Genomic DNA, 13,504 nt, shown 5'->3' on the forward strand with positions numbered 1-13,504 from the left:
TAGGCCGAAGCTGAGGCTCCCAGTAGCCAACACATAGTAGTACCCGTCTTGCTGCCATCTCTGCACAGCCCATTTCTCTTCTGAGGTACCAGGGGTCAGCTGCAGCTGGAACCTGGCTCTGAAAACCCACATCTGGTTGCAGCACTGAGCGCTCAGGAGCTGGGTCCTGTAGCAGGAGACCCAGAGAACTGAGGTCCTACCAGTGAGATAAAGTCTGCTTTGCACAGCACCCTCTGCAATTTTAATATGTCCCAGGAACAAAAAGAAAATAATATACCCTAAAAAGCCACTGAAGCAATAGTCTTGAAATGGATCCATCTACGTGACTTGTTACATTAGAGGTCTTGCCATTTCACATGTATAATTTGGAGCGAATTGCCCTTTACAGTGATTCAACCCGTGATGTGTTCACATACCCTCTCAGATGCTGCTTTCTGCTTAGGAGGGATTTTTACCCTTTCCCATTTTAACCCTTAGACAGAAAACAGGTGGTTTTTTAATCTTGCTGCCATGGTTTCCTCTTTGCCCTCATGTCCTTCTGGGATCCTCCTCCATGGCTAACTGCCAGACAAAAAGAAAATGTGCTTGGGTCTCAGCTCTGCCAGCTCACACTCACCTGCACAGAGGGCACAACAGGCAACTTGGGAAGGGAGGAGGAAAGCTAACATCTTAAATACTTCAGAGTAAGATTGACCAAGCTCTTCTTCCAGAGTTTACACTTCTTTGTGCATTTCTGGCCTGAACCAGATCTCTTTGGCGTAAGAAAGCAGTACGGAGCTGAGCACGACCAGAATGATTGCACCTTTGTTTTCCGGATATGCTGTTACCACCCAGCCACCTCACTGCTTTCCCTGAGGGAGAAGTAGCTGATAGCATCAGTTTGTTACCCAAGTCTTGAAAAACAGGGTCCAAACATTACTGCCAGCTGGACAGTATCACTGAACAGCCCGGTGACTGGGACAATTCCTCGTGTCAATCTTTGTTAGAGGCTTGCATTGTACAGTTCCACCACATCCTATTTGGACACTGCAAACCAATACCACGAGGAAGGGAAACACAGCCCATTGCCCACCTTCCCCAGCAGCCCTATCTTGCCTTTTACATCTCACACACTACCAGCTCCTGAGTGAAGGAAGGGCTTTTATTTTGCTCATGGCAGGAGAGACCCAAGGCAGGTGAGGCGGCTGGAGCATTGGCAGGGCTGGTTTTGCCTCCCGGGTGAGTCACCGAGCTGCCTCGCCTCCATCAGGTGCAGTGTAAATCCAGACCAGTGCCTGTTCCTTTTCATTAAGAGCCTTGAGTTGCAGGAAAGATGAAAAAGGCTGGTCATTATCCATTACATGTGACCCATTCACTTGCTGATGGGCTGGTTTTCATCTCCCTGCCCTGCCTGTAGGCAAGCATCCCCCAATACCCTAATCTGCTTTTTTTGTTCTCCACCATTTATTTTCCTAGGAGCCTTGTCAATAATGGCTCCATTCCCTTTCCATGCCTCCCAGCGCTGCAGATTCAGAAGCCTTAAAGGGTTCCAGCTCACGGTAACAAATTCCAGAAAGCCTGACCGCTTATTATAAAGCCAGTGTAGGAAGGATTTGAGAAAAGCACGATGTAACAAGTGAGCTGGGTAAATGCAGAGCACACACAGCCTGGAAACGCTCGAAGGTGAACGGGAAAGGGGAGGCGGGGGCACTTGGAAGCCCATTAAATGAGAACTTATCATCCGATTTATGTAAATCACTTCAAATGCCTTCATTTATTAAAAGTATTAAGCTGCATTACTGTTTGCCTTTGGTCCCCTAATTTGGTTGCTAATGTCTAAAACAACTGTTGAAATTAATTTGAAATTAATGTTCCTATATAATTACTTAATGAATCTCACATTCACTGCCCTTAGCTCTCAGTTGACAAAGGATCTCACCCACCGCATGTAAGAGGTTGGAATACTGACTGTGATTTTAAAACGGTTGCTAAATTATAGTTTGCAAATATTTTACATTCATATCACACACTTCATCTTGAAGGATCTCACTGTGTTTGAAATGTTATGTAACATTCATTCTTTAGTAAAATTCCACCACAAAAACTTTCTGGGCATCAATCTTCTTATTTCCCTGCATGCCTTGAAATTAAATCAAATTTAGCTGTATCATTATGCAAACAAAAAATCATACCTGCATTAAAAGATTATTATTAGTGCTGTAAAGTCAGACAGTTAAAAGACAGGAAATGCTGGAACTGAGACTGTGCAATATAAATTCCTTTTTCCATACATATGTATTCTCATAGTCTTTAATTTTATGATCACATATTTTCTTATATGTACCCCCTCCCTCAGGGGACTTATTAGTCCTTGTTAGTGTTCAGGAAAAAAACAGGATAAGAAAAAACAAGGTTCAAGAAAAAGCTAGCAGGGAAAGTAGCCACTTGTGGAGTCCTTGCCTCATTCCTTACAAAAGCTGCAAAGGTTGTAATGCATGTTCCTCCTTTTCTGGGTGGCTGACTTGGTACCCCATAAATCCTGATCGGCAGAAATGCTGACTACGCACAGCAGTAACTAAAGCTAAAGAAACATTCAAACATGCAGAGCATTTTACATACTACCAAACCCAGTGAAAGATGACGTCCTGGGATCTCACACTTAAAACAATCGTACTCTTCAAAGAGGGGAAAACACTTCTCCCGTTCCCAGGGACAGTGGAAAATGTATTTGAGCAATTGCAAAACAGCCGGACTGCTGTGCTATGGAGAGCCACGCTTATCCGTTCTGTACAGCACACGTGGACAAGGCGCAGCAGGAGGGGAACAGGACACACTGTGACCCAGCAGCAGAAAATGTGTGGGGAAGCTGCTGGTGCTATTGCATGAGCTAGCAGAGGGAGGCAGGAGCCGTGGGGGAAACAGCAAAGGCTATTCTGAAACAAAAGAGCTGAACTGAAGGCCTTCCAAACAGCCTTACTTTGGACTGCTCACCGGTTTGTGTGCTTCTCTGTGACTTTGCATTTCTTCTTAGGTGTGTATGGTTTCTTAAGGATCAAGGCAAAGCACGACTGCCAAACATTGGCAATCAGGAACCTTCCAGACCTTTCCTCCAATTTAGCTGAACAGTGCTTTGCCTCGAGACATCCTCAGCATCTAGGTCACAGCAAGTCAACCCTCCCCACACTGCAGAACAGCCCCTCCTTCCTCATGTAGAGGAGAGCTGTAGACATGTGCCACATACCCCAGCATGGCTCAGAGTAAGGAAACTGGCCAAGGAAACACACCTTGGCTGAGGGATGGGCCACTGAGGAGGACAGGTCCCCAGACACAGGGCAACATCAACCTAAATCTCCTTCCCACAACAGGGAAGAGACTACCCAGCAGCCCACACCCAGCCATCGCCACACACACACACCTCCACATGCTGTCCTATTTTCTTAACTCGAAAACCCAACCTCTCCCCTGCTCAGATCTTTGCCAAGCCTCCCTCTCTTCAATACATTCCCTCCCTTGATAGGATGCAGATCTTCCTTCTAAAATCTTTGTCTTCTCTTGATGTGTCCTTCCTCACAACCCCAAAGTCTTCCTATCTCCCACATTTCCTGCATTCCTTAGCTAACAGGGATCACTACAACACCTCCAGGAAGAACCTCCAAGGCAAATCTCTCCCAGCAAGACCAATCTAAAAAGTCAAGTCTCCAAGCACACAGGAATAGTAGTTCCTTTTAAAGGTGAATAGCAGGTACATTAGGGTGAATTATACTGTGACATCCTGCCCAACCACCTCAACTTCCCTCTTGAACACCAAACTGTCAAAGAAGAACCAAAATGGGCAAAAAAGTCTCTAGCTTATCTCAAAACCAGTTGAGTTTTAAAATTTTTAGAAAGAAATCAGAAGTAGAAAGGTTCCCAAGTCATTTTTAAACTAGAAAGCATAAAAGGAACCATGTGACCACACAATAAACTTGAGGGGGGAAAATTAAGTGGTAAAAAAACCCCAGAGGTAATTATACAGGCCATCAGCCCCCCCATGAAGTGTTTGATTTTGCAGTAAGCTACATTCTTGTAGCACTTGGCACATGATTTATTTATCCTTTGCAATACATTCTCTTAAGCAGACAGCATTACGAGACCATACCACCAAACTGACCTTCACAGCAGATTGCTCTCCTTTTTTTCCAGCTGGGGGTTTCGTATCATGACGCAGCAGCTCAAGGTTAATACTGCAAGAGTGCAGCGCCACTACCTCAGCCTAGGCTTCCCTTTCAATTCTGCTTTTGTGAAAAAAGAGGGAAAGATAAAGATACTAATACAACTGAGGCTCAGCAAAAACAAAGCCTTCTTGAGGCAAAGATGCTTTTCCATCTCCATGGCTTCCTCCTGCTGCTTGCAATCAATGGGATAAGGCTGCTTTAGTCAGGTTTCCAGAGCCCTGTAATGGAAAGCAGCTGTCCCTATCCAGATTGCACCAGACATCTCCACAATTACTTTGTCATCTTCTTTTGGTCAGCTGCATTACTCAACTTCCCAGTACTCTGTGTTAATAACACCAGCAATCCCAGAACTGTACTCCACATACTTTTTTCTTAAAACCCCCAACACTAACCTGAGGATGCCTGTATTGCTATTTGCCACTCAATACACAGATTTTATATTTGTTATGTGTCAAAATATGAACTCCAGGACTTTGTATTCTACTGAAGTGGGCTGCATGAGCCACACATCTCAATGTGAACAATTTAAATTACTCTAGGGCAAGCCTACTTGAAAAGTCCTCCCCTTCTTTTCCCAAGCAGCACAGAACTGGACAAACTGACAACATCCAACACCATCTGAAACATTTAGTTTTGCAGAACCATTCAGATGGCAATGAAAGTTCTCAGTCTTTACACAGCTATCTTCAGTAAGCAGTAAGGGTCACAGTATCTCTTGCCTCCACCATTAAAACAGTACCACCTAATAATCTGGGGGAGGGGAAACTTCTTTGCATTTTGCATTAATAAATGTCATTATAACATAAGATACACAGTTATTTAGTTAACAAGGTTAAATAACTGCATGTCCATCAACTATACCTTTATTTTGAAAGCTCACTTTAAGTAACAATTAAGTCTCTGTTTCTCTAGTGAACTGCTAAAAACCAAGTAGTTCATTCAAATTCCACGAGTATGTAACTATAGTTGCCCCTTTATTTAAGAAAACATAATTTAATTTGGAGCCATGGCTGCCATCTCCCTCTGTCTTTGCATACACCAGTTTTAACAGCTCCTTTGGGAAGCGTTCATGGAAGTGGTAATAGGTGTGGTAATTTCCATTTTCTGTTTTGTACTTCAGAGAGTAATTGAATCCAGTCACTATTGCGATATCTTTCTGGCAAATCTTTGTTGGCCTCCATGAAATGAGCTGGAAGTTTGATTTCCGTTCTCAGCAGGCATGTTTGTGTGATACAGATGAACTGCTGTAACTGGCAAATTGGAGGCAATTTCTGCAGAGATTCCTAGGCTTAAATAAGCACAAGAACAGAACTTCTTTCACCTCCAGAGAAGTCTCCTCTTTAACAGTCCTGAGAAATGACAGGACCAGATTGGAGAGATGGGATTTCTGCTGTTGCAAGACACTTTGAAGTTTGTTTTATTAAACCAGCACGCACATGAAATGACTAGGAAAAAAACCCCAAGTCATTATGAAATAAAATCTTGAGGCAAAACAAGCTTTATCACTCCCTAAAACTGCTTTCTATCTCTGCTGCATTTTAACTGGAATACACAAGTATTTTATTTCCTGTGACAGCAACATTCACTAGTCTTCATTCCAGTTATACCTGTTTAGCTCCCCATGACAGCAGCTAGTGCAAGAGCATCAGCCACTGACAGACCATTAGTGGCACTCTAGGCAGGCCCGTGAATTCTGCCACACAAGGCATTTCAGAACCAAAATACAAGGTACCAGGTGAGTAGAGGCTGAATGTATGACTAGACTAAGATTAAAAACTTTATTTTTTATACAAAACAATAATAAATCCAAGCAGATAATGAACTAAGTGTGTCTTCTCATTTTCCATCTTTTCTTCTTTTTCAATAAAGTCTATCCACAGTTCAGTGTTAAACCACTCCATATTCTGCAAAAACTATGATGTTTCCATCTTGTATCCATGTTTTTCTAATTCAGCTCTGTATAGAAAAGAGACAGATGTATTGAAACACATATACAATACTGTTAGATGTTTGATTTTTTAAAAAATTAAATATACTACACAATATACAATCATTTTAGAATAGCAATACCATACTGGTTTTTGATTCATACCAATAACCTTAACCTCACTTACTCTGTAGTTCTTGGACTCCAGCTTTTTATCTTAGATCACTACAAGTGACTTCTCAGTGAAAACTCCAAATATTTGTTTTAATCACACTTATTGCCCTCTGACCCACCACATGGCACAAAGCAGCACCTATGCATCTGCAACATTCCAAATGCATTAGAATAACCAAAATATTATCTTATACATATTCTCAAGAATCTTATATATTATTCTCAAGATTTTCTTAAGTCAAATAAGTTCACTATTCTATTTGATTTAAATGCACGTGCTTCCAAAACAATTGTAAGCTTTTTCTTTGCTTTTAGAATAGTGCACTCTGGAACTTTTATTTACATCTTGGTGCAATACACCTTGCAGTGAACAATTCTGAGGGAAATGATTGTTGTCCTTAGCTGTAGCCAGAACAGCAAGTCAGGAACTACAATTGTTATCACTCCTGCCCTGCCACCACTTTGCTTCTCACCTGCCTCTGAACACACCAGCCAGGATGCATCCTATTTTATCCCCTAGTCTTACCATATGTGTATCTAGATATGGAAGTACAAGTCTCTAATAATATTTTGGGTTAGTTTGCACATTTAGTAGTAGGGTTTTAAAAGTGGAGGACTGCAGCATTTGCTTTCTAGAGATGAAAGAAACATGCTACAACCAGGCAAACCACTATATGGTCACCAATACTGCAGGCTGCAACTAAGGCCAATTATGGAAAGTTTGTCTAGATCAACTATGTCTATCAAGAATTACACTATTTCTTGGAAGTCTGTTTCATTACATATCAACCTGTTTTCCAATATTACCATTTAACTGCCTTTCAACCATATAAGAAATAACGATACCAACGATTTTTTTATGCAGAAGATACAAAAAGAATTGCTTTCTCTGGAGTACAAAGGAAATCAACCCAGGAGTTTAAGCAGGCTATATTACAGACAGTTTGCTCCTCATGCAACATACTGAGGGATTAATTATAAAATCTGGCTTTGTTCTGAATGCTTGCAACAATTTAAGTTATAATTATGCGTCAGTAAAGGATTACTGAAACTACAAGTGACAAAGAGGATTAAGCAACTGGTTTAGAGGTACCCAAATTGCTATCACTTTTTTTAAAGCATGTAATTAACAATTACTTTGCTGTTGTTGCTCAGGAACAGTATGTTCATCACACAGGAAAGAACCTTAACGTTAATACAGACCACTAATCTCCAGAAAATTTGCCCATCTGGACAAAGAACAGCGGTGCTGTTTTAAAGTACAGACAGAAAACTGTAACATACTTTGCAGACCACATAGCACAAAAGGATAATCTTGGATGCCTTGCCATTAATCTTGGCAGTACAATTCAGAACTTTCACACACACACAGAAAAGTCATTAGAAAAGGATCCACTCATGTTAAATTGATTAAGTGTCAGTGCATCTCAATTTCCCATGATCTTTACACTGTTTGCATAACGGAACAAAATTCTGTCACCACAATGTCCTAAGGCATATTTCAGTAGAATTATTAAAAGATGAAATGCTGATCAGTACTTCAGAGTCTTGTAATTCCTCAGTCTGGTTCTAAAAGGCTTTAAATAGAAAAGCAGAACGTAGAACTTTCATTTCTTTCCATTACAGATCTTTATTTTTTTAAAGTAAGCAGGTTTTAAACTTTCAGATATTAACTAATCAACTCCATTTGAAATATTTTATCTGTCTTCTAGAACAGTAAGTTTAAATAAAATTACCTTAACTGATTGGAGAAATCATCTTCTACGTTGTCGTCATCCCAATTGTCTTCCCAGACGTGTGCATCTTCATCTTCATCTAAACCAGTCCAATCTAAAGACAGAAAAGCAAGTCTAAATATTGTATGCTGCATTTCTTTGGTACCATGTCTTACAATTAGCTCAGCCACAGAGAAAGGCAGACTTCTGGTAAATTTAACAGAGAAGTCTGGATTACATTCAAGTGTTTATGAGACAGAAAGATCTAAAACACACCTCGCAATTTCTGTAATTACAACAAACATGAAACTTGGTGAAAAAAAATCATTACACACTTCAAATCATGGCTCGCGAGATTAAACATTCCTAAGAGATATTTTGCATACTTTTGGATAAACTGTAGCATCATCCTTCCAGATGTGTATTTAAACACTTAATTCAGATTTAAAAAGTAAATATGTATCAGATGCTTTTGCCAAAACACAGACACATTCTCTGTTCCCTCGAATCATATGCAGTCAGTCTATTGATAAATGACAAAAAACTATCTGTGATGCAGAAGCAAAGGCAGATTGAGACGAGCATCTGCAAACAGCAGTTGATACCTCTAACCAGCTATTTCTGGGTTCCCAAGACAGCAGAAGCTGTCTTGCCTTTGTAAGGAAACAATTTATGTCCATTTACTAACCTTATTTATATTTTTCCTATAATAAAGTAATCTGGCACATCACCCTTGACAAATTACAGATCACACACTTAATGCTTCATTATTAAAAAAAATTAAAATCAAACTAAATGGTTTAGAAAAATAATGAAAATGAAAGGCTCAGAATCACCATGAAGACATAAATTGGCTTACTTGATCTTTTTTTTTAGTTTCTCGGTTTATTCCTACTGAAAGACACAGTTTTTCAAATGTTAAAAAAAAAGCCCCCTAATTTTGACACTTGCAACTTTATATTTTTCAAAGTCTGTTAGTGCCTTTAAAGAGATAACACTGTTCTTCCCCTTCCATTCTGGTAAGCCATCTGCTGCCCATCCACAGAAAGCTTTGAGGACCAAGGCCTAAAGTAACATTAAGCACTGATGGAGGTATGGAAGGAGTAGGGGAGAAAGTTAGTGGGATAAAACATTAAAAACTAATTCACTGTGAACAACTAACTTTCTAAGAATGAAGCCTGGTCTTTGCATTTTCTCCTCCTTTTTCTAACAATGACAGGCAACAAAATTAATATTTGAGATTCACCAGGACAGGAAAATCCATTTGTCACTGATTAAAGACACAGGTGTGGAAGGCATTACAACTAAATTTCCCTACTCAAATAAATAATATAATGGGAAAAGATGAAGGAGCATAGAAATTGTGCTGTGAGAGCAAAAGAAAAAAACTGGGAAGAAAAAGTGAAGAAAAAATGCTGTATATAAAAATGCATTATTTGGATTTAGTTGCATGGGTAGCTGTTCAAAGGGAAGGGCTTATATTTTACAACTACCTGCAATAAGCTTTGTCCTTGCCAATTTATAGCTCACTGATATTTTTGTCAAAAAAAAAAAAAAAAACAACTTTACCAATTATCTGGATTTTGAAGACAGAAGAAACAAAGCTCAAAGAACTTAAAATTAACACAAAGTCAAACTTTTCTATCTGCAAACATACAAGTAGCTCAGACAGAACTACAAGATTGAAAAAAAAAAATCTCCCAGTAACTCATATCCAGCACATCAAACAGCAGCTTCAGTCATAAAAGGTCAGCTGGGCAGACTGCAAAAAGATGCTCTAAATCACACTGAGTAAAGAGGAGTCAGGCCCACGTCATCTTCCATGCTGGGGTGCAGAGGAGAGTGAAAGTCTAAATTACATTCTCATCTCCGTAGGAGAAGGTTCTACAGCATCTGTATATTGATACTATTACCCCAGAATTGTGTAATACAGTTATTATTCCCCACTACATCATATGCTTGTGACTAAACAAAAGCAAAAAATGACAGAGCATTATCTGGGATTGAAAGTATTAAGATTACTTGAGAGTCCACTGCCATTATGTATTACTAATATACACCGAAATTATAACCATGTCATGGCTGGGCTTCTTAAAAATGTGTTTTCACATCCTGATCACTGATTGTTTTCTTTTGCACTTGGGAAATAAAAAACAGTTTTCAGGATTTTAGGGTTTTTTATCCCCTGCTCTATCACTTTACACATCACATTTTTATATTCTGAAATGCACTGTATAAAAGATTCTTAAGTCACTTATTTACATATGGTTTTCTCTACTATAGCATACTTATGCTATACTTCTAAGTATCCTATCAAAATTGGGCAAGCCTGTTTTTGATACATAACTTGATTTCATAAATTGTTTAAGTAAATTTTTAGGTTGGAATAAACCCCAAAAGCCTGTGTTTTCATCCCTTAACATAGATTCACATTATCTCATTTCCTTTGGATAAAAACTGGGTAATACAACACATAGTTCTGCTATTTCTAGAAAGTGGTGTTTTAGTTTGAAAGAACAACAATTAAGAATGGGTTTGAGCCCAGTCATCACAGTTCTTTCCTAAGTACTACAGATAACAGTCAAAGTGGTCTGAACACTCAACATCTCAAAACTATGACCCCACTTGAGGATTCAAATAAGCCCCTTCAGAGGTTCTTATTTTCTGCAAGAAAGAACATCTAGAAGCCTGATGATGGTCACTTTTTAAGAAGTCTCTGTTCTATACAGCCTGCACAGTACTTTTAGCATTACAGCTAGAGTCAAGTAAAACTAATTTCACCTTCAGTAATACTGCAATTCAGTGCTCTGGCCAATCAAAGGACCAGAAGCTTCAGAGACTTCCCCTATTGTGAATACTTAATTTACATTAAGATAAACTTTTTTTTTCCTGTTTAGGAAACACTTATGAAAAAGAAAGTATAGTCTTGTAAGTTACTTTAGCTATTATCCTAACTACGTCGTGAACTTTCTCTTTCAGTACACGCAAAAATATTAATTTTAGCAGTACTGAAGGGTTCAGAACACCTAAGGCTTGTAAAGCCATAGAAAGATCACATACAATAAGGACATTAGAGAAAAAAAATCCTGACGTTCCATTCATCATGTTATACATCATGTCTCATGATCCACAGCTTGAGACAATCCCAGAATTAAGGACATAAAAAGCCAACATGCCCTAATAGGGATGTTTCCAAGACTATCTCTGTCAAGGGTCATTGAGTTCTTTTATTGAATTTAACTTCCTTATTAAGCATATCTGTATCTATGAAAAGCAAACCAGCATATACATATCTGTGCTTCAAAGGTAAAGAGATTCAGAGTCACTACAGAGCGCATTATTTCCTTTTCACACATTTTTCCATCTTACGATCAGTTTCCAGCCCTCATCCCTCCTCTCCCTCGCGATTCTCATCTCCAGTGCCAAGAAGCAGTAAATTTCTCCGGCACTTGTTCCCAGCTCTCTCGCACAATGACACAGCACTTCCAGCGCGATGTGCCGAGCGCCGTGACACCGGCACAGAGCCGTGCGCGGGCACCACGATCGCGCTCGATCGCGGCTATGACGGGGCTGCAGCCCCTGCCCGGGCGGGGGCTGGGCAGGGACCCGCGGGGAACCGAGGAAGCTTCCGCGGGGCTCAGCCCGGCCCTGCGGAGCGGCAGCACAGCGGTGCCCCGCGCAGCGGCCGCAGAGTGGCGGGGACCCGCAGCAGGGACGGCGCACACGGCGCCCCAGAGCCACCGCCGCTCCCGCCCGCCGCCTCCTGCCTGCCCCGGCCGGCCCAGGCCGCGGCGGTCCCGCCTGCAGGCCGCGGCCTGTCGTGTCCTGCCGTCCCGGTCCGTCCCGCCCCCGCCCGGCACCTTCAGCCGGGAACTCCTCAAACTCGTCGTCCTCCTCCAGGAGCCCCAGATCCACCGGCTGCTTCTTTTCCGACATGCTGGGCCCGCACCGCGTCCCGCCGCCCCGAGCCTGCTGGGATCCCGCGGCCACCGCCGCGCCTGCGCCGCTGCCGGGCCCGGCTCCGGCCCGCGCCTGCGCCCTGCCGCTCCCGGGTCCCGGCTGCTCCCGGCCCCGCCCGCCGCTCACGGGCCCGGACCGAGGCCGGGCTCAGGTACCCCCGCGGGAAGTGCCGCTTCTGTCTTCAGTGCTGTGGGAAGAACAAACCCGTTCCCTGCAGCGTCAGGCCAAACTGCACGGGCCGCTGCCGCTACTGAGTGCGTCTGTTCTCTACATTCTTGCATCACTGGTTTGTACTCAGGCAAAACCTATCGAGTATCAGCCTTGTCTCCTTAATCTGTGAAATCATGGTGTTAGGGTTTTTTCCCTTCTGGCACTTCGACATAATGTTTCAAAACTCCAGGGGAGGTTTAGGTTGGACATTAGGAGGAATTCATTCACAGAAAGAGTGATTAGACGTTGGAATGGGCTGCCCAGGGAGGTGGTGGAGTCACCGTCTCTGGAGGGGTTTAAGGAAAGCCTGGCCATGGTGCTCAGTGCCATGGTCTAGTTGACAAGTTGGTGTTTGGCCACAGGTTGGACTCGATGATCCCAGAGGTCTTTTCCAACCTGATTGACTCTGTGATTCTGTGAAAACTTATAACTAATTTGCTGTCTTTTCAATTCCTTGTCCATCACATCGGAGAAACAAGCAAGCAGCTTAAAAGAGAGGGTTTGACTAAGCTATTCACTAAGAGTTTAGGGTGTTACATGAAAAGTAGAAATGCTATGGGTTTTTATTATTCCAAAGTGTATTCATTCACTTAAATCTAGATTCTGTTGATGATATCGACAAAGGTAAAGTTCAGCACTTACTAGCCTGAACAAGTTTGTGTGCATGGCAGCACCAGTGGCTTCTCTCCCAGCAATCACCTTACAACAATACTGCCAATTTGGTGGAGGGGCTGGGATTTTTGTTCTGCGAGAAACTGATTCACAAGGCAGTGACTTTCACAGCTGGGTTATACTGTGGCCTAGGTTTAAAGTCAGGAAAACAACAAAACACTGGTGTGAGAATTCATATATCATTGAGTTCGAACCCAGCGTAAGCATGTTCTGCCGTGCAGCCACAGGTAAGGCGAGGTGGGAAATGAGCCCTTCTGCCAGGTGAAAGGCCTAGTCGAGCGGTTACATTCTAGTTTTTTGTGACAAAAGGACTGACTGGCAGTGATGACTGTGAAATCATGAAAACTCTGGTTTAATAAATCAGTATGTGAAATCTTGTTGTAACTTAGCTGGGATTTTCAGCAAGTCATGCATTTTGGAATAATAGATATATTGCTCCAAGCCAGTACAAGATAAAGTCATAAAGTGGATAGGGGTCTGTCATATCAAAAGCTTGCAATGATCCATGATCATTCAGTTACTAAGGCTCATATTCAAACCCTCTAGTTTTTGCCTAACCTAGAACCTTACTGAACTGTGAAGTCTGGATCACACCAGGGAATAATGAGATACTCAGTTGCACCTAAATTATCCAAGAAAGAATGTAACTTGGA

The 13,504-nt window shown here is 41.7% G+C and overlaps 1 protein-coding gene across 1 annotated transcript; it reads right to left on the minus strand.

Annotated features, from left to right (window-relative positions):
* Positions 1-5,946: 5,946 nt before the first annotated feature.
* Positions 5,947-12,027, minus strand: SEM1 (SEM1 26S proteasome subunit). Its single transcript, XM_082284468.1, has 3 exons — positions 11,870-12,027; positions 8,031-8,124; positions 5,947-6,149 (listed from the first exon to the last, which is right to left on the minus strand). Exons 1-3 carry the CDS (start codon positions 11,943-11,945, stop codon positions 6,107-6,109), a joined length of 213 nt encoding a protein of 70 aa, XP_082140594.1. The 5' UTR covers positions 11,946-12,027; the 3' UTR covers positions 5,947-6,106.
* Positions 12,028-13,504: the final 1,477 nt, after the last annotated feature.

Source organism: Coloeus monedula (assembly GCF_965178545.1).
Source record: "Coloeus monedula genome assembly, chromosome: 1".
Classification (NCBI taxonomy): Eukaryota; Metazoa; Chordata; class Aves; order Passeriformes; family Corvidae; genus Coloeus; species Coloeus monedula.